Source organism: Heloderma suspectum, chromosome 4 (assembly GCF_057233095.1).
Source record: "Heloderma suspectum isolate Gila_16-S chromosome 4, 16-S_ref, whole genome shotgun sequence".
NCBI lineage: Eukaryota > Metazoa > Chordata > Lepidosauria > Squamata > Helodermatidae > Heloderma > Heloderma suspectum.
The window spans coordinates 220,106,500-220,129,439 of NC_139461.1; the positions used below are offsets into that span (position 1 = coordinate 220,106,500).

The following is a 22,940-nucleotide window of genomic DNA, read 5'->3' on the forward strand; positions in this document are numbered from 1 at the left end:
TGGAGGAAAATTCTGAGAGTGCCTTGGACTGCAAGAAGATCAAACCAGTGCATACTCCAGGAAATAAAGCCAGACTGCTCACTTGAGGGAATGATATTAAAGGCAAAACTGAAGTACTTTGGCCACATAATGAGAAGACAGGATACCCTGGAGAAGATGCTGATGCTAGGGAAAGTGGAAGGCAAAAAGGAAGAGGGGCCGAACAAGGGCAAGATGGATGGATGATATTCTGGAGGTGACGGACTCGACCTTGGGGGAGCTGGGGGTGGCGACGGCCGACAGGAAACTCTGGCGTGGGCTGGTCCGTGAAGTCATGAAGAATCGGAAGCAACTGAACGAATAAACAACAACAATTTATTAATTAAAAATCAGAATTACTTAAGAAGTAAGAGAATCTGTGGGGTGCAGTGGTTAAAGTGTCAGACTTGGCCAGGAAAGACAAGGGTTCAAATGCCTACTCATCCACAAAGATCACTGGGCCTAGAATGTATCATTTCCCATGGTTTAACTAGTTCAAAAATGTTAAGTGTTTGAAGGAAGTATGTTCTTGGATTCAATCTGCTGTCATAGCTTTTACAAAGTGAAAAGGACATTTCAATTTGGCCTAATTCAGAAGTCCAGAGAATGACACAATTAGCTCACACATTCCCCTCCCCTCGCCACACACCTGCTCTTAATTACACATTCAGTCCTGTTAAGGGCTTAATGACCTACTCTGTGCTCGGGGCGAAATAGAGATTTTATTAAGTTAAGTGGCATGCAAGTATGATAGATAGATAGATAGATAGATAGATAGATAGATCAGTTAGCCCACTGACTAACCAAATATTGTATTGTTGTTGTTTTATATGAACAATTCACAATAAATAATTTTTGTAATTGTTACAGTTCTATACATTAATGCTTTGAATACTTGGACATTAACTGACAACTAACTAATGGCTTTAGTTGGCAGGGTTCACCTTTGCTTTCTACATCACCTCCCCCCACTCTCTCATATTCCTTTCACTTGGTTAGGGATACTCAACAAAAACAATGTTATGCTGCTAAATGTTTAATATTTAAAGAGCATTTTATTCATTTATTTGTTTAAAATAAACCTTATAAAAACAGATTATCAACCCAGAACATAAAAGTAAAGTCTCTCCACTTTTTGGAAACACAGGAATTTATGCCTTTAGCATGCCTATTATTATTTCTACTAGTAGATACAGTAGATATAGGTGCTCTTGAAAGTATTCGCACATGGACTGAAACTGGGGGGAGGAGTGACAGTTCCCTCTGCCCTCCCTAAATGGCACCCCCTATTTAGCTTGAACTCAGTGTTTTAAGGGCAGATGCCTTAAAACCCAGTGTTAGTGTTCATGATTGCTTCTCAAATAGCCCCACCTTGGTGAGTACCAGTTCCCTCCCGACAAAGGAAAATTTGTTCTTTCCTATTAAAGCTTGCCGTCTTCATCGTTCCTTAAGTGCTCATTTGAATTCTTACCTTTATTCCTGGCACACAGTTTTAACCTAAGACATAAAAGGTTATAAAAGTCATGTACTGTACTGCCATGCTACCCTTGTGTTCCTGTCCATCATCCTGTTCAGACACGGAAAGGGCTAATGACCTGTCAACTAGGTAAATTCATTACCCAGGAGAGAATACTGTGCTACTTCTGCTGCCCATTCACAGCAAGGATTTCTTTCGGCATGATGCTGCATAGTCTGTTCTCATGGGAACAGTCCATCGCTGGCAGAATAGTACTAACAACAACAATTTACATTTATGTGGTTCAGGGCATGCTCTATATTTCTACTCCTAGCTTGTTCGCAGTTCCACTGCGGATTCATCAATCAGCATCATGACACACCAGGAGGAGATGCTGTTCTGCTCTCAGGACCAAGTGACCAACATACCACATTCCCCCTAGATTTTATTGAGTCTGGGTCAAAAAGGCTTCAAATAAAATAAAGTGGGGTGGGAATAGACTGGGGATGACAAGATGCTGGCTTGAAGAAAAGAATCTTCAGAGATCCAGTTCTGATGTAATGCTTTTTTCCCCTACTCATACAAAGATGCATATTAAGAAAGATTCTTTCCATTGGAGGAAGGGAACCTTTGGATCCAGCTCATTATCTGAGGATCTCATTTGTAGCTGGCCCATTCCAAAGTCTCAGGATGGGTAAAATATGTTACAAATATAAAATCCAAAATATAATGGAAACCATGTAATAGTTTATCTCTGGCTACAAAAAGCCAACTGAAATAATCATTTAAAAAGTATTACAAGACAATTTTATATGTATCTACTCATATGCAAGTCCCATTATTTTCAGTGGGGCTTACTCCAGGTAAGCTCCATTAAATTCAATGGTAATTACTTCTGAGTAAGGGAAAAGTGTACCCTGGGAATCATAAATGAAAATGACAAAGGAAAAATGCACTATATTAGGGAGAATTGCTTGCAAAAAATGTGTATATTAGACAAAATTGTGTACAAAAATGTATATGTTAGGAGAAATACACACAAAAAGTGCACAAATGTTCATGTGGACTATTTTTAAAGTCACAAACTGATGTGGAAACTGGCCAAAACAAATTTAAGGTTGAAAACAATGAGGTTCCAAAGGCAAAATTGACAGATGACTCCATCTGTAGATTCAAGCTGCTTAGGTCTTCATACATCATAACAGTATCCTGAATTATGTTGGAAGGTAGGTCCACACGTATTTTACAGCAGTAGTCTGTAAGCAGTCTCCTAAATTCCAATACTGCTGCCGTTCACCAATTTGGGGGGGGGGGAGCAAAATCCATGTTTTGTATTCTAACATAATAGGTTGGTCATGCTTAGAGTAGACTCATGCATAATAGTCATGCTTAGAGTAGATTCACTGAATCAATGAGACTTAATTTAGTCATGACTAAGTTAAGTCCCACTAGTTTCAGTGGATCTAAGCTAATCATGCTTTACCTTGGATCAAACCAATGCATTTTTCACATGTATTCCTCCAAAGTATATTTGAAATGAGTCATATGGAAAACAGATCTCAGACTACTTCTATTGTGATCCTTTCTGGCTGGACTGTTAAACCAGATTAGTCAGTAAATATTCCAGATCATGCAACGGGGAGTCTGGCTACAGTCAGAAATTCAATTCTGGCAGGCATTCCATAGGTTTTATCCAAAGTGCTACCTTCAGCCATTCAGAAGCACGGATTGAAAGTCCTAGAAACTTACTGGCAGAAGATTAAGGACAGACAAAGGCACGTTCTCCTTCATAAAACAGGTAATTAATTTATGGAATTCACTGCCATAAAATGTGGTGATGCCCACTAGCTTAGACGATTTTAAAATGGGTGGATAGGTCTATCAATGGCTACTAGTCATGATGGCTATATGATACCTCCAGAATCAGAGCCAGTATGCCTATGAGTACCAGTTGCTGGAGAACAATAGCAGAAGAGGGCTACTGCACTCATGTCCTGCTTGTGGCCTTTCTATGGGCATCTGGTTGGCCACTGTGAAAAATAGGGTGCTGGACTAGACAGACTGTTGCTTCTTATATCCCTATGACCCTGTACTACAATGTACCATATTTTTCTACCAGTACTGCTTCCCATGTTACAAAACACAAATCAAGAGAAGGAGGGGCTTCCTGTGCACACCTGCCATTATCAGGTAGTAGGGAAAGAAATCACTGGTAAAACAGTGAGATCAGAAGCTTAAAATGAAGCTAAAGATGCACAAGAAAATGCAATGGCAGGTTTCGGAGCGTTAAAAAGAAGGAGAAAGAGAAAAAGATCTGTAACGACATTCACTACCTCTTTATGATAACCATCAGCCCAAGCTAGCATGACCAACAGTCAGGAATGCTGGGAGCTGTAGTCCAAAGCATCTTGTGGGCACTAGGTTGGGAAAGGCGGCCCTAACAAGTCACAAGAGGAATTTTCCTTTGTAAATCTAATCTTCGGTTCTTGCTTTTTTTGCTCTTTCAGAAAAAAAAGGCACTATTACAACTGTGCTTCCCTTCAATTTTTAAGACTCCTCAGCACAGTGCCTAGATAATAGAAAGAACTTGCTCAGGAACGTTAAGACATTTTATACATCATTTCGCATTGCACAGATGAAACGACGAGGGGAAAGAGGTGGCATACTTTACAGCACCTATTCAGCAAAATTCCCAGTTGTCAAATTTCAGCATTTTCTTGGAATGCTATAGTGAGGAACACATTGAGACAGACACACACAACGTGATGGTCATAGTAAGCAGCATGTAGGCAGCTAGATTCTATGGTGCCCCTTTGGCTGCTGCAGCACAAGCAAATACTTGGGCCACTGCAGCTGAAGTGACATATTATGCCATGGAGCTCTGTCCCAGGGTTCATCTGAATACCCCAAAATGTTATACTCTCCATTACTATAATCATACGCCACTGCAGCAAGCACTGATGCGTGAAGTGACCCTGCCTCTCTCCCGGGTTCTCTCTTTAAGCACTTTGTACAGGACAGCAGTGCAGCACAGGGCTTTGGAAAGAACAGCAGCACGGTGCACAAGCAGCTGCTATAGGAGGAGTAATGTTAGTCCCGGAGGTAAGGGATACATTGCCTCTGTGCTGGGGGTCAAACTAAATGTTACAACACATGTATAGGATGCAGTTCTCTATGTTTTTTTTTAAAAAAAAAAATCCTCAGAAGTTAGCGAAGGTTTCCGTGATCCACAGTGCACAGGGAAGAGAGGTGTAATCCTTTTCTCCCTAGCAGTGCTGCCCTGAAAATCCCCCCAGAGCAGCAACAACCCTCCCATTGGTAACAGTGATTGTTAACAGGGGGTTAACTGTTAACCGGGGGTGATTTTCAGTGGGTGTCATGGTTGGGGAAGGAAGGATTAAACCTCTGCTCCCTGCTTGCTGCAGTCCTGATCCAGATTGCCCCCAGTACTTACTTTTGAGTAAAAGAAAAAACCCTCAACACTCAACATAGAGAACTATATGCTATATATATATATATTTCTTTTAATGTGTAGTTTGATGCTGGGTCCCTTACACCAGCAAAACCCATGCATTGCTGCCTCTGTGCAATGGAGGACAGCATCAGGCTTTTTGTGCAATTGGGTAGTATTAATCGATTACTACACAACTAGAAGGTGATAACAAAACTAAATCCTTAAAATGATCCAAATTTACATTATAGCAGGGATGGGGAACCTCTGGCCCACCCATCCCGGGCCTGGGAAGGAGCCAGGGAGAGGAATCCCCTTGTTATCTCCACTCTGTGACTGGAGATCACAAGGGGCTTCCCTGCATGCTACTCTCTCTCCCAGTGCGCTCCACTCATCCTTCACCCACCCCGAGCAGGGAAGGGGGGTATGAGCAAGGCTGGCAGTACACTCAGCTGGCACTTTCAGGAGCCCTGGGAAGCACTCCACTTGTTCCTAATCCTCCCCATGTAGGTTAGGTGAAAGACGAGTGAACCCAATGCTTCAGCTGGGGACCTGATAGCACCAGGTGGCAGGGCTCTGCCCCTGACGTCACAGGCATGACCCTACTTTCTGACATCATCTGGCCTGGAGGGCAAGCCAGACCCAGAGCAAAACTGGTTCCCTACTCCCTGCATTAGAGGATCTATTTTAGAAGCTGCAATGGATTCCAGAATCCATATTAGGAGTGGTGAGAACTGGAAAAAAAGTCTTGTTTTAAATAAGCCAATTTGGAGCAGAGCAAATCTACTCAACCCTAAACTCATTGTATCCCCTAATTAAGCTCTCATTTGCTAAATTCACATTTCAGTTAACTTTTGGGGTTGTTTAAGGACCTACCCACTTGACCATTTACCACAGGAAATGCCTAGAGTGTGCTAATTTCCAGGTATTTCACTATGTGCCGAGCAGGTTGTAATTCTACTCTGCCATGCTCCTGACTCACTTTTGGCATGCCACCACTAACCCACATCTAGGGTGATTTGTGGAGGAATGCCAAAACCCTAACCCAACTACCTGGCACAGGCTGAAGCAGCATCAGTTAGACTTTTCCTGTGATTTGCTAAAATGGGCATGTAAGCAAGCCAGAATAGACTTTAAATCTAAACAGAAATTTTACATCAAATTGCCTGCCTCTTCCCTTCCTTCTCTTTATCCAGTTTAGTGCTTCATGTGTACAAGCATCAAAAGAATGGTTCATAATGGCTAATTGCTCACAAGTTGACAGGTCTGCTCATGGGACAATCACCGTTCAGCACTTCAAAAGTCAATGGCTAGACTTTTTAAAAGAGGAAGTATAAAAATGGATGAGGAAGAAAGGAAGAAGCCTATAAAAATGTACACATACCTCTGTTTCAGTACTCTTCCTAAATTGCGATCAAGTTAAGAATGCTTCTGTTAAGTGCTGATTTTTAGAGTGCAATTTTATCTACAGGTTCTATGTTTACAGTGCAAGCCCTTTCAATTAATAACATGAAACAGGAATTCAACAGCTAATTATCGTATTTCACTGTAAGCCACAGATATTTCATTGGGCCTGTTAAGTGAGAGAGTTCAACAGTGGAAACTAGAGTATGCAAATTGATGACAGGACTGGTCAGGCTGACATCAAGAAATATACTACTTCATTGCACAGTCTAAGAGATTTTTCAGGAATAAACTTTTTAGTCTAACTGGCGTTAGGATTCTGTTGCTGCAGAATTAAATACAAGACTATGAAATGGTTCAACACTCAGCTTCATAACTTTCTCTTGCCTTTGCACAATCATTTTTAAATACAGGCACAGTAAACATACTACATCTGGCTTCTTTTTCTCTATATACTCCTCCTTGGAATTGTTGCTGAACAAGTATAAATCTTCTGATTAAATCTAAAATTACGTTCTATATTCCCTCGCTACTATTTGCTCAAAAGCAGAATCTATACCTTACCTTTGGATAAGTAGTGCCCACAAACATAACAAATAATAAATCAAATGAAAACATGGAAAAACCCTACAATAGATTTTTAAAAGTACAAACATTAAGCAAGATAAAAAATAGCACCCAGAACCATGAGAACAGGACAGACTTTGCCTGGCATCTAAAAGATAGCAATGAAGACACCAGGCAAACTGGCTAGCGAAAAAGTTCTAGAGTTCGGATGAAACACCAAAAAGCATTCTTTCTGGTGGAGCCACTCAACTAACTTACAAAAGTAAGGAGGACACGGAGAAGGTCCTTTGAAGGTCTCGCAACTGATGGGCGAGAAGGGAGTGTTTAAAATACCCTGATCCCAACGCATTTCGATCAAAACCAGAAATCTGAATTGGGCCCCCAAACTATCTGGAACCTTGTGAAGATCTTTCAACACAGGGGTGATATGGTTATGACCATTAGTTTCAGTTAATAATCTGGCCAAAACATTCTGCATCAGTTGACGTTCCCACCCAGTGTTGGAAGGCAGCCCCATGCACAACACATTATAGTAGTATAGCCTGTATGTTACTAGAGCATGGATAATTGCAGTGAATTAGAGATGACCTGCAAAGATGAATTGCAGGTCATCTCTTTCAAGAAGGGACACATCATGTATATCAGCTGTAAATGGTGAAAGCGCTAAGAGCTGCAGATGCCAATTGTGCATACATATCCAATGCTGGATTCAAAAGCACCCCTAAATTGCAAACCTGATTTTAAAGGGGGACTAAAACCCCATCCAGACCAGGCAGAATACCACTTCCATATTTCAATAAACCATTAATCAAACAGTCACCAGAGGGATAGCCATGTTAATCTGTTGCAACACAAACAAAGAGCGTTATGGAATCTTAAAGACTAATACATTAATTAATTATGGTATATTTATTTATGATTTATTACAATTACACCCTGCCTTTTTTCTGCAAGGAACCCAAGGCAGCATACATAATCCTCCTCCTCTCCATTTTATCTTCACAACAACAACCCTGTGAGGTAGGTGGGACTGAGAGTCTGTGACTGGCCCAAAGTCACCCAGTGAGCTTCCATGGCCGAGTGGTGACTAGAACCTGGATCTCCTGACTCCCAGTCCAACACTCTAGCCACTTCACCATGCTGGCTCTCGAGCAGTATAAGTAGTCCACCAAAGTAAAAGCTTTGGTGGACTACAGACCACTTCATCATATGCACTAACCAAATAGCATCTACATTTGCTCTGGATTCACTTTAGTCTATTAGCCCTCATCCAACCTGTTACAGACTTAACTGTTCAGGTTGTTCACATCTACACCTGAATTGGATGACAAGGATAAATAGATATGGGCAGTATCTAATGCTGCCCATCTGCAAGTGGTGTCCACCACTGCTTCTGTTCCATGAGAGGCCAGTCCCGCCAATTCTATTGTGCAAGTGGTATCCACCATTCACACAATGGAGATTTAGCATTTCCAGGGACAAGCCCTGAAATGAGCAGAAATGCTAATTTCTGGAACAGAACAGGTTGGCGGAGCTCCCTTATATGAGCTTTGCCGACTTGCCCCTTTCCAGAAACAAGTCTTTCCTCTCATTCTGGATTGCCCTCAGAAGCATTAAATTTCTGTTGCACAAGCAGTAGATGCTGCTTGCGTAAAGGAATTGGCGGGGCTGGCCACTCGCAGGCAGTCACCATTGGATACTGCTCTTGGGGGCCATCTGCATATCGACAGCACCCAACTCCACAACCAGGTCAACAGAAACAGCATAGGCTGGCCACCGGGATGACCAAAGCCATCTCAATTCCAAACTGAGACCAGAATGCAGATTGAAACATATCTCAAAATCACTGTCATCCAGGAATACCTTGGTCTGGGCCACCACCATCTGTGTAAGCACTTGCCTTTAAAAGGAAGATTAGCCACCAGCTAGAAAATTATTAGGGTCCAGGGATGGTTTCTTCATTAGGGGCCTCTTTTAACCTGACCTTATCAGTGATACCCCCTTGGCTAGATGTTATCATCCAAGGTGGCAAGGGTTAAGCATAGGTTGCACATCTCTAACCATCCTGTCTGCACCAACTGAAAGTTGAACTATCAGTTACAACCAGACAGGACTCTAGAAGCATTCTGCTCTGTAGTCAAATTGAATCCAAGTAGGAGAAGATGCAAGCAATTGTATCTATGTATGGAGTGTTTAACAAACAGAGGAAGAAGTCCATTATACTTGCAACTGCATTTCTAGATGGCGCTGTGCATAGATGATGGTGGTAGGAAAGTGACCCTGCTTCACTGCCACCGATTAGGCCTTCAAATGGGCTCAAATCAGTGTTTGGCTGGACTTGTTCTGAGTTTTTATCCATTTGCATTCCAGTTGTGGTGTCGACTAAGTCATTGTTCCAAGCTCCCTGGAAAACTAGTGAGCCAATCTAAGTCTTATCAGTGGGAGAGACTTCCTAGGGGTGTCTAGGATCATTTCCTCCCTAATGTGTCTTGAACCTTAGAGACAGAGCTTCCTTTCTATTCTGGTGAATTTAGGTCCATAAAGTTACAACAATCTACAGAATAAGAATAACTACAGTACATTAATATAGCAACCAAAACACAAAACAAAACAAAACCACCCACCCACAGGTGTGCAAGTACATCTATAGTGCTGGTGCATCAAAAAGGGTGGCAACACAGAAAAAGAGTAGTGGACAGCAAGCAGGGTGCAATCTTTCTTCCACAGCTATTGGGCTATTAAATGCTGCATACCAAGCCAGTTATCCCATTGTGTGAACTATGCAATAAAAGCTCCTGCTTCTCAGACTTTATGGTTAACTCATCTGCAGCATCTCTCTTTGCACAAGGTAGGCTGTAGAACAGCCTTTCCCAACCTGATTGGCCAGTGCTGGCTGGGAATGTTAGGAGTTGCAGTGCAACACATCTGGAGGGCACCAGATTAGAGAAGGCTGCTGTATAACATAGGAAACTGCCTTAAGAACATAAGGACAGCCATTCTGGATCAGACAAAGGGTCCATCTGGTCCAGCATTCTGTTCATACAGTGGCTACCCAGCTGTCGACCAGGATTCTACAAGCAAGACATGAATGCAACAGCACCCTGCCACCCATGTTCCCCAACAACTGGTGTTACATAGGCTCACTGCCTTATACCAAATCAGACCATTTGTCTTTCTAGCTCAATAACATTGGCACCGAATAGCAATGGCTCTCTAGGGTTTCAGACATAGGTCTTTCTGAACCCACCTGGAGATGTCGGGGATTGAACCTGGGGCTTTCTGCATGGCATGCAAAGCATGTGCTTGACCACTGAGCTATAGCCCTTCCCCTAACTAACTAGCCATTCATTTTATGTCATGGGAATAGAAATATTTTCAAGAGTGAACCAGAGTAATGGTAGCTATATCATTCTATGGTTATGGCTAAGATCCAAAAACTGTGCAACTCGTTCTCCATGTGAAAGGGTATATTTGGATGTGCGTTTCTTAACCAAAAACCCATTCCTTGATTTGTGGTTAATGCTTTTGAAACTGAAAAGAGTTTCCAAAAGCAGATTGTGAAATGGCATAGAAAGATGTGTGTGGGTAGTATTAATTGGGGCTGTTGCAACTCCTGCTGATTCTGTTGTACAGGTAGGACCCACTGCTTGTACAATGGGGATTTAGCACTATATAAAGCAAACCCCAAATTGAGTGGATACACTTGGTTCTGGATTGAAACAGGCTGGTGGAGCTCCGTTATGTGAGCTCTGCTCACCTGTGCCATTCCCCAATTCCTATCCAAAGTTCTAAATCCTCGTTGCACAAGTGGTGGATCCCACTGGCACTTGGAAGTGTGGGATACTGCACTGTGTCTGCTTCTTCTTTTTTTAAAGGTCACTGGGCAAACCCTTGGGCATGCATGAAATCATCCTCGGACTGTGGCTGTTTGTGTATCCTCTCCTGTCAGCTGAAATCAAATACAATGCATTAAAGACATGCTCTTTCTATATTTCCTATTCCACTTCCATTTTGTAGGGACTGCTAACTTCAGAGTGTAATGACTATTTTGTATTCTTCAGGCACCACATTGTCAAGCATTTCCTTCATGCTTTCAGTGCTTTGTATCAGTCTTTGCTTGGATGATTTTTATTTTTTATCAGGCTTGTGAAGGTTAATGGTTAACAGCTGTGAAATACAAAGTTCTCTGTCAATTTGCAAGTCTTACAACCTGCAGGTCACTGCTGAGGCAGCCTCCACACTTGGCCTTGGAGATGTCTCAAGAATTCATGTTGGAGAGACCTTGATGTTGGACTGACAATCAACTGTGATCTGTTTCACTACCATAGGGGCTCTACAGCAGAAAGGCAGTGATACTAACAACTGACTATGGCTGCACCCCTATACCTGGGAATAAGTCTCACTGAGCTCAGTGGAACTTACTTCTGAGTATACATGTACATGATTTCACCATAAGGCCACAGTCCCATATGCATTAGAATAAGTATCACTGAAATCAATGGGACATAATTCTGAATAAACCTGCATTGGATCTGCTGTAAATGATTATTAGGGAGAGGATCGACATAAGACTGAATGTAATCCGTATCTCTGGCAAATAAGACCACATACTTTTCAACTTAATAAGAAAATTCACTGAATATGCAGCAGTATAAGCAAGCCCATATGGTAATTTTCAAAAATAGCTAATATACACAAAAATATTATTTTTGGAGCAGGAAAGAAAAGCTGCTTAACAGTTTTTCAACAGCTTTCTGAATAGCCATCTCACGTCTCTCCCTGCTCCTCAAAGTTTTAGAAATAGGATACCTTTCAGAGTAGGCTATCCAGGTAAAAAAGAGGGCAGGGCTCTTGCTTCTTCAACAGTTGTGTAGAAAAGGGAATTTCAGCAGGTGTAGTGTGTCATGAAAGTTATACCTGCTGAAATTCTCTCTTCTACTCAGCTATTAAAGGTGTAGGAGCCCTACCCTCTTTTTCACCTGGACACCCTATTTCAGAGCTTGGGATTGGAAGCAACAAAGGCAGGAAATCACTGTATTATGATTGGGTGATGCAAAAGGGAATTTTCACTGCTTTCATGCCCAGTTCTGCTATAGGTAACCATTTTATGGCAGTGTACATTGGTGAGCAACAACCAAACTTGAATCAGTTGTGGTTTCGAAGATGTAAATCTATGGAGAATGTAGTCTTTCCACAGAGATGATTTTATGATTAATGTTAGGAATTATCCCCACTAGCACATTTATCCCAACATTTCATTTATCCCAACACTTCATATGTGCTCAGTTTTTGCATTTAATCATGAGAAGCCACTTGAAACTTCAAGAAAGGAGAGTTAGAAATTCAACTAAGAGCCCTTTTAGGGATGAATCACATGATCATTTCCAGAGTTGTAAAACATGAATAATATAATCAGCTTTAGAGTTGTGACTGTTGTGCACACCCACTGATACTGAGGGCCAACTAGAGGTTCCTTCCCCAGCATGCCTGGAATGAAAATCATACATGTATCCCATGTGTGGTAGGAGCTGTTGGAAAAAAAGTTCAACTGGCACAATAGGAACTTTTTCTCTAAGTGTTCTGGCCATGCTGGGGGATGGGGGGAGTGGTGGATTCTCATTCTGATGAGAAGGGGGGCACTGATAAGCCTCTGCTCCCTGTGCATTGCTTTCGTGATAAGGGTCACTCACCCGCACCTGTAATTAAAGTAAAAATGGAGATGTAGCTACAGATTACACATTAAGTGTAATGTGTAGCTCGGCTCAAAGAAATGGTTGAGGGACTGCTCATTGCATTTGGAAAACTCTGTGTAGGTTGCTTCTCCACACAGCACTGTGATGACTCACCAAAGCCTCAATCATATCACAGTGCAAAAAGCCAAGCCACACATTGCAAAAGCCAAGCCATACAGTGCAAAAAGCCAAGCCACAAGCCCTCTCTCTCGTGTGTGGAGGACTGGAGTCACATGACCACTCCTGTGTGCCATACCAGCAGGCAAACACAAGTTACTATATTGGAGGCAATCGTGAACAATCTGTAATAATAATAAAATAGGATGTGTGTCTTTCTGTTAGCAACATAGCTCCAAGACCATGGAACCCAGAAACTTGAACCCTGGCATGTATACTAAGGGGAACCTACCAGTGTGCACCTTGGGGTTATTTTTTTGTTAAAGCACATTAATTCATTTTAATTCATTTAAATGCCTGCGTGTGTTTGAAGCTCACAGTACCATCTTCAGTCACTAAGGGGCAACTTCCCTAACTGGTGCATAGCTTTAGAGTCCATAACAGTTTGAAGTGAGGGGAATAGTCTAAAGGACAGAATTATAAGACTGCTTCCTCCCTCTCCTGTTGGGCAGCCCACATTCAGGGAATGGAATGGGCAGACCCCTCCTAGGGATGCTGGAGAAATTCGGGATGGACTAAAATGAGCTTGGATTTCTAAGAATCCAAGCTGTGGAATCCACTGCGGAGCGATCACCTCAGGCTGTGTGGAGTCCGTGGACTTTCAGGTGATTATTTTACTTTCCCAAAATTTACGCATATAAATTCGTAGGAAAATACTAAGTTTGTGCTGAGGAAACGTTGAATGGAATGGGGGACAATACGTTAAATGTTACATACTAAGGTAAATTATGTAAATATTTATGTAAATACTTATGTAATTATTTGTGCCTTTTTCCACATGACAAAAACAAAAATATTTGCATCTGTCTGTGGGCAGACGAGGGAACAAAAGACACCTGGCAATCCGCGAAGCACAGACGGAGTGGATTTTACACAGTCCGTGCATCCCTAGCCCCTCCCTCAGGGGCCATGCCTGGGGGTGTCAGCAGCTGTGGCTTCACTCAGACAGGGTGGGCACAATGTGTCCAGCTCTGACAGCTGAATTACTTTGTATGAACCCTTTGCTGTATCATACAAAGGGTTATTTCAACCCATGTGAAGCTGGGTTTGCTAGTGTAAAATATTATCATACTTTGAAAACACTGAGAGGCATAATGAAACAATGACAGGAGCATTTCATCATATCATCTGACTTCACCCACAGTGGCCCAGTTCATACATAATGGGAATCCACAATTTTCTGTTCCAAGAATGTGCCATGGCAAGCCTCAGCCTCAAGTCCTCTCCCTCCCTTCCTGATTTAATCCTGGTTTGTTTTGAACTAGCCATGGTTAGAATAAACCACAGCTTTCTGAGTTTTGGAAAGTTTAATTATTGCATAACAAGAAAAGTGATTTATGTAAACCCAAAAGTTTTTGAACTCTCCTAGTGTGTGAAGGAGAGGAAAAGAGAGCAAGTGAATCCAAGGGTACAGCAGCACATTCTTGTAACACGAAGCCATGGTTTACTGTTACATCTGAACTGGGCCAGTCTCTCAATCTGTATTTCAATCCTCTTTCTGAATCAGGTGCCTTGGGCGGGTCTTCCTGCCTACCCACCCACCTACCTAACCTTAAAGTATTAACTTCTTCATTCTATTATCTCCTCCTGAAGGAAGAGAAACTCATACACTGGTACTTCTGGAATTGTATTTTAAATGATACTACAAATCCAACTGTCCTTATGATAAATTCGGTAGCTGCTGGCAGAAACTCTCTCTGCATTTTCCAGAAGCATGGATACTCATATAAGGTTCTTTAAGAATGTTAGCAAGATGATATGAAATACTTTTTAACTACGTTACTTTTAATTTCAACATGCATTCAACTGAATTACAGCAATGCAGTATGAGATTGGGTTCAACATGCAAATGGCAGGAGAGTCATCTTCTGATTTCACAAAAGTCTTTTTGGGGATATTGATCTATGTTTGACAATGAAGAAAAAAAAGGCAGCCATGCATAGCTACGACATTATTCTAAGGTTAGGGACAATTTACATGTGAAGTTGAATGTAACTTTGTCCCATTCTTTTAGACTGGAAAGCAGAAATGGGAATTGAGGGTAGAGAAAGAGGTACTTCCTTCTTGCTTGAGCTATTTTTTCTGCTCAAAATCCCCTCTCCCAGTGTTTTGCCAAATGCAGAGAAAAGATTCTTTGGGATGATTTTTAGGGGGAGAAATGATTTGAGGACAAACACCTAAGCACCTACCAATTTGTTTTCCATTCAGAGTTAGTAGCCTCTTATAGCTGCTTTTAACTTTTAAAAAATGTTGGGACAAAGTTACATATAACAGCATATCAAGTGACATGTAGTTTGACTCTTAATCATGGTTATCATTTGCAACATCCTATGGCTTTAAGCAATAAACATCTTGTTTGTGGTGGTGGCATAGTCATAGTTAGAGAAAGGGAATGTGTAACAAGAGGCAGAACAACCAAAAAAATATTTTCATAACCACTATGCAAATAGTTGAACTCTTCATACATGATCACAGATGACACTTAAAGCTGATACAATGAAAAGATAAACAACCAACTGAAAAAAGCCTATTCTATTAGCCCTGTATAACACTTAAAAGTCAAGCTCTGCTTTGAAGAAGTACAATACTGTCGTAAGTACACAGAAATATGTAATTGTTTTATAAAGTAAAAGCAAAATGTTACATTTTGTGAACAGAGAACTTGTTCACAAAATGTAACAGGCTTCACATTTCTGGGATTTCTGAGAAATCTTGTCCATCAGTCATAATCTTCATCTTGAACTTCTTAGGGGTGGGGTTCATCATTCCCTATGATCACAAAATTATCTCCAGGTACAATTTATTTGACATTCATACCAGGCTTTTTTGAACACCAGCCAGCCAGAGTTAAGCACATTATAAGTTACACTGATTTTAGTGGGAGAGATTAAAGCACATGCTTAAATTCCATTGAAATAAATTCCATCCCATTGATTTAAGTTTGCTTAATTTTGCCACTTTTTTTCAAACATTCCTTTGAATATTTGAAGCTTAACACATGCCCAACCCTATCTAAATATATAAATAAATAAGTGAGTGAATGAATGGATTGTTAGGTTACATTTACAAGCTAGTGTAATTACCACAAAGGTTGACAAACTAGTTCTGTGAGTAGTTGCATGTCATTGTTTGGTACTTTTTACTGTTAGGAAGAACAAGGTACCTTTCATTTTCAGAGGTACAGTTAAGGTATTGCAGCTCAAAGCACAAAGAATGAATTGGAATTTAAAAAAATGTTTGATTTAGGGATGTCAGAGAATTCCGCCACGGATCTCAGTGAGGCCGAATGCCAGTGCATTCAGCCCCCTGAAATCTGTGGTGGAACGAAGCCCCCCCCCCGCCCCGTGAAAGGCGTGCAAAAGGCGCGCGAAACAGGACACCTACCTGCTGCCGTTTGCGCTGACTTGCGAATGGTGGCCGCGGCCGCCATTCGCTTCATCACTATAGCAGGGATAGGCTATGTAAATACATTTGCGTCCCTGCGGAAGCCATGATAGGCTGCGTAAGTATTTACGTAGCCTATCACGGCAAAAAAAAAGGGAACGCAAATGGCGGCGGCTACGGCAGCCGCCATTTGCGTTCCTTTTTTTTGGCCGTGATAGCCTACGTATTTACGTAGGCTATTACGGCAAAAGAGAGGGGCGCAAATGGCGTAGTGGCCACCATTTGCGCCCATCTCTTTGGCCGTGATAGGCTACGTAAATATTTACATAGCCTATCACGGAAAAATGCAGGGACGCAAATGGCGGTGGCTACGGCAGCCGCCATTTGCGTCCCTGCAGGCTGCCCAGCGGCCATATGTCCGGCTGCGGGCGGCCCTGGCTGGCGGCTCCACAGAATAGCTGTGGAGTGGAGCCAGACAGAGAGAATTTTCAGAGGGAGGGATAGAGCGCCTCCCCCCCACCGCGAATGTCACCCTTTGAAAAGGTAAGTGACTTTCGTACATCCCTAGTTTGATTTCGATACTAAAACAAGCGCTAAAATTCCTCCTTTTTAAAAAAAAAATGAGCAGTTAATTCAGCAAATACTGTAGAAAACAGCTGCAGTAATTACTACTGTCCTGTTCGCATTTTCATTTAAATGCAACCCATTCCTTGAAAAAAAAAACAACTTGTACGTTTATGATTAAAACTCATGCACTATAAACTTCTGGCTGTCAAATTACAATAACACATAATGATTAAGAGTGTTGCTGGACTTGAACTCTTGTCAAATTTTATTTGACTTTTGTCTCAAAGGTCCGCATAATTAAAGCAATGGTATTCCCCGTAGTAACCTATGGCTGTGAGAGCTGGACCATCAGGAAGGCTGAGTGAGGGAAGATAGATGCTTTTGAACTGTGGTGTTGGAGGAAAATTCTGAGAGTGCCTTGGACTGCAAGAAGATCAAACCAGTCCATACTCCAGGAAATAAAGCCAAACTGCTCACTTGAGGGAATGATATTAAAGGCAAAACTGAAGTACTTTGGCCACATAATGAGAAGACAGGATACCCTGGAGAAGATGTTGATGCTAGGGAAAGTGGAAGGCAAAAGGGAAGAGGGGCCGATCAAGGGCAAGATGGATGGATGATATTCTGGAGGTGACGGACTCGACCTTGGGGGAGCTGGGGGTGGCGATGGCCGACAGGAAGCTCTGGCGTGGGCTGGTCCATGAAGTCACGAAGAGTTGGAAGCGACTGAACGAATAAACAACAAAATCCCACCATACACAGTTCCTCCTCCCGAAGGATAGTTGTGGGATTAGTTTTCTTTCTTTATAACATCTATTTGCAAAATCATGTAATGTCCCATACACATTGCAATAAATTTGATAAAGTCTGCTGGGAATAGCAATGGAGTGGAGATGGGGATTATGAATAGCCAAGTTTAGCTTCTGATAAATACAATTGTTAATACTGCCTAAAGCAGTAATAAAGTATTATGCAATGGCATAAATTCGAAAGACAGACAGACAGACAGACATTCAGTCAGGGTGGGGAACTGCGGGAAGTCTGGGGGCCATTTTTCCCCCTTGACCCTGCCCTGCAGACCATACTCCACAGGGTGCTTTGAAAAAAATGGGGGAAAAAACACTCCGTAGTGCTCAGTAGTGCTAAAAGGGATTCAGCTTGTTTTTCCTCTGTAGCAGCTATGAGCACTAAAATGGTCAAACCTAGCTTCAGGACAAACTAAATTTGATCCTTTTAGTAATCTGTAATGCTAAAAGCACAACGCTTTTGGATAATTCCCCCGTCTCTTTGCTACCCCTGGCACAGCGGCCGGGGGGGGGGGGCGCGGAGGTCACATTGGGGGCCACACACATGGTTTAAGTCAAACATCTGAAAAACCTCATTGTCTGGAACACTCAAGCAACCCAGTTTCTCCCTGCCTCCTCCACTCCCCTGCCAGTTCTTCCTCTTCCCCAAGGGAAAAAATACATTACCCTCGGGAAGAATGAGTAACAAACACTGAAGAGCAAGTACTGTACGTCATTTGTAGCTAAGGAATGTGGGAGTTTGCAAGCCCTTCTGATCTGTGGCTGCAAATGACAACAAGTCCCATGCAGCCCAGGAGAGGCCCTTACCTTTGGGAGACTGCAGATATCTAATTTGGCTTGGGATTTGTGGTTTAAAATGGAAACACCAAACAAATATGGAGTCAAGGACAGCAACAGATACAGACTCACCGTTTTCTGGCTGGTCCTTAATATCAGCTTCGCTTGGCTGGCTTGGACTTTCAGACTGACTTGAATCTAAAAAGCAGAAAGATGGCCAAAAATTATAGAAATCAACCATGGAATGGTGACATTTAAAATGTGAGACTTCAAATGAAATATATTAAAGTCTATATTTTCTTTCAACCAAAAGACAGAAATTAGGTAGGGAAATATCTTTTCACTGAATTTTTGTGGAATTCTCAGATTTCAGTCATTACATCATTTCTGATTTCTCAAAACTTGTTGCATAACAATAATATAAAATCCGAAACCAAACTTCATAATCCTGTAAGATTTCAAGAAGTAAGCAGCTGGCCAAAGACACTGGCTTTGTAGTCCACTGTTGTGTTAGAGAATGTAAGATTTCCTAATATTGTAACATTGTCATCATTTTTCAGTATGCTAACAGCTTGCTGTTGAGACATTAACCTTTTCATGTTTGTATTATTAACTACCTTTGTCTGTATGAAAGCACAGACTTAGTTAGCTAATTTAATTCACAGAACCTTCTGGATGAATTTCAGCTTGAACAAAGCGCTATGGGGATTGAAAATTAGCATTTATTTGTCAGCCCAAGCAGACAATCCTTTCCTCCACGGGATGTCTCATTCTCCATGCCACCCTTCCACAAACGGGTGCCCTCATGATGTTTTAGACTACAACTCCAATCATCCATGACCACTGGCCATACTGGCTGGAGCTGATGGGAATTTTAGCCAAAATATCTGGAAGGTACCAGATTGGGAAAGATTGTTCTAGGCCCTAGAAAGTCTAAGATAGCCACAGCAACAGTGGTCTCTACTAAATATATTCTAACTGGCAGTATAAAAGTAATTAAAGAATTAAAATAAGTTTTAGAGATCAATACCTCCATATGACAGCAATATAAATTCAGAGTAAAATGAAAGCCTCAGGCTGCACTCCTACCCAGACTTACCTGGCAGTAAGGCCTCACTGAAAATTGTGAGACTTACTTCCAAGCAAAAATGCACAGGACTGGGTAAACCAATGTAGCTCTTGAACCCCAGCGTCTGTAGTAAAATAGTGATTTGTTAAAGCAAATCACTATTTTACAATATAAATTGCAGGCGTGGGAGCAGGGGTCCAGAACACTCGAAAGAATCACCCATCACTCTCTCTAATAGTGAACTCAGGTTGTGAATGCCAACAGGACTTGAACCAAAACAGGACCACTCATATCAGCATGTTCTGCAGAACCCCGACAACTGCAAAAGTACAAACAATATATTTTTTAACAATATAAAGGGAGCAACCCACCCCCAAAACAGCCGAATGAGGACTGAGCATACTCAGTAGACAGAATGTTGAGTGTCAGTTGTAAATGAAAAATGGGAAACTGTGTGTGTGTGTAATGGAATGCCTTCCTTCAGCCCCTTTTAGCTTGTAATATGCTGGAAGAGGTCTTGGCCAGCTGAAACCCTCAAGAGGAGTGCTCCTGTGAGGGATGATGATACTCTGCATGTTGCAGGTCCCACTTGTGTCTAATTGTTACTGACAGAGAGAAGCCTATACTTGTGGCAAACCTATCGCTGTGTTGACCTTGAAGCTTCAAGGTGAAGTGAAAAAGGCTGAAATCTGACCATGTTTTAGAGAAATGTCTACACAAGATCAAAAGGTCATGACACAGAATGTAATTAAATGGAAAAATCTTACTTCTGTTGCAATGAAGTGACAATACACTCCCTGAGGTATTAATAGTCCTGAAGGAGGAAGCACTACTGGTGACTTTGGGTCAAACTGTGATAATTTATTATTTTTTTAAGTCTCTTTGCTTTTAAGCTGATGGAAAAAAGAGACATAGTCTCAGGGCTTTATTCCTCAAAGTAGCCCATGATTCATCTTGGAGACATATCTTTTCAGAGATCTCTGCAGGCAATTTTTAAAAATCTTAACCACTGAAGAAGGCCAAAATATATGGTACAGGGCCGAAACGCATTGGCCTACTTGGAGGAATAAAACTATATATTTTTTTCAACATACTGAGACTTTGTCTTTTTTTTCCAATGGGCTATTTTGATTATTCTCCAATTTTGTCAGACCCCCTCTTTGCTTTTAAGCAATTAAAAAAATAATTATCAGATTACAATAAAGAAAATGCCTACTTTGAATATTCAGCTCTGGATATCTTTTACCATAGAGAGTAAAAGCTTAAATGACAACCGTGTATAAATTAGGAAAGCATAAAAGTGTACATACAATGATTTGTATATTTGCAACGTTATAGCTAAACATCTAAAACAAGATTCAATTCAAGTGCATTTTAGGAATTTGCGGTCAATTCAGCCAAACTATGGTTAGGTAATGATGAGACAGAACTCAAGATTAGTACCTTGTCTATTGCTCAACATTAACAAATAATTCTTTTACTGAGTTTTCTAAACAAAACTTAGAAGATTTTTTAAAATGTTAAAGATTTACAGTGGTAAATCTACCACAGTATCAAATTTCAATATTCTGGGATAACACTATTTTATAATTTAAGGTGAAATAGATTACAGATAAAATTTTATGGTTACAATCTTATGCATACTTATTCTGTAATAGCACCCATGGAACTTAGTGGGACCTACATGTAAATGTGCTTATGATTGGGTTACATGAATTAATAATTAATTAATTGGACACCATTGTTTTACAGGAAGTTTATACTACCGGGCCGCACAACTTAAAATAAGGTGAGTATTCAAAAATAATAATTCTGTGTATTTCATTGCACACTGGCTTTGTCATGGAAGGATTAGAGGACATACCTGTCAGGAAACTAGACAAGAACTTTATTATCTTGTTTACTATTTAAACAAAAACAGATTAGCAACAGGAAACTCCTTACTTCATCTAGATACAACTAAGTCCAGTGGCATCTAATGACTATGCCATCTAATGACACTGTCTATACGCCTCCCTTTTTGCTTTAAGAAACGACTATTAAATAATCAGCATTCTTAAAACATTTGGTACTTTTTCAAAAAAATATGATAGGAGTGTTTCATTTTTCCACGCATAGTACAGTTCCATTTACATGGAGTCTGCCATGTCTTTTCTCCATCAAGATTGATATAAACTCTCTTATCTCTAAAAGTGGTAGCTCTTGCACTGAACTGCAACAGTTATAGCAATGCTCATAACTTTGCTTAGCTTGGCAAGCTGATGGGGCAACTCCTTCCAGGGCAGACCACTTCGGAATGACATTCTTCTCTAGGGTTAGAATGCGTGTTCTGATTTATCTTCCCATTCACAATTCTGGTGACCTGTCATGATTGATTGATGGCATTGACCTGTAGCTTAAAAGAGCAATATGTATGTCTTCTATCTCAAGATTTTCTTTGCAATCTGTACCACTCTCTCTGCTTTTCTCTCTCTGTTTGTTTGAGGATAGTGTAGTAATACAGTGAAAACTGTAAAATATCCAGAATTACTAGAATTCTGCTGCCAGCTGGGATGCATTGTTGTCATCAGTTTGTCTGGAATGCCAAAAAGAGCAAAATGTATTCTTCACCTGTGCAACAATGCTACAGCAGGAAATGTCAGGCAAGGGCAGCATCTTGATACACCTTGAAAAATAGTCCACAGCAACAAATACTATCAAACTCTTAATTCACACAGGTCAGCTGCTAGCCTTTTCCAAGGTCTACCGGGTAAGGGTATAGTGATTAAATGTTCTTTCCAATGTGTTGATCTATTTTTCTGCAAGTCACAGGATACGATTTTGTTCTTTATACCAGTCCACCACATTGTTTGCTTGGCCTACCTGTGGCATTTGATTAGATGTTGATGTCCTTGATGGATAAGTCCTAGGATATGGTGGGTTTGTTGGTGTCTTAAAACTTTTAAGACTGATGCATTGGAAATCATGTCCTTTATATTTGGAAATGAAGCCTCCTAATTTGGTGCCAAACCAGTATGTGGTGGATTTCAGTGATAGATTTAGTGGTTATGCGTCTGTGGAGATGTCCTGCAAATATCAAAGTAGATAGTCCACAATTCCTAGAAAGTGTCTCAGTTCTGAACTGCTAGTCATTGCTTTCAGGTCTTTGATAGCATTTACATAATCTGGGCATGGCTTTATCCCATGCTCTGTGATTACGTGTCCCCCAAATTCTATTTCATCTTGACAAAAAATACACTTTTCTTTGCTTATCTTCAGTCTGGATTCATGGGTCCTATTATGACGATGGCTAGCATTTTGTCATGGTCTTCAACTGATATGCCATGTATTAGGATATCATCCATAAAGGTAATGGCCCCTTTTATGTCTCTAAAGAGTCCTGTCAACTTCCTTTGAAAAATCTCCAAAGCTCTTGTGATTCTAAATAGCAAGCATTGAAAACAAAATCTCCCAAAGGGTGTGATAAATGTTGTCAATTTAGCACTCTAGTTTGTCAAAGGTATTTGCCAGAAACTGCTTGAGTCATCCAATA

The 22,940-nt window shown here is 41.1% G+C and overlaps 1 protein-coding gene across 4 annotated transcripts in view; it reads right to left on the reverse strand.

Annotated features, from left to right (window-relative positions):
- The window catches only part of NFIA (nuclear factor I A), a 439,446-nt gene that overhangs the window by 160,662 nt on the left and 255,844 nt on the right, over positions 1–22,940 (reverse strand). For all 4 annotated transcript variants that reach the window (XM_084852356.1, XM_084852357.1, XM_084852358.1 and 1 more), the window contains exon 3: positions 18,472–18,537. In XM_084852356.1, the coding sequence (XP_084708482.1) occupies positions 18,472–18,537 (66 nt within the window). The remainder of the gene's footprint in view (positions 1–18,471; positions 18,538–22,940) is intronic.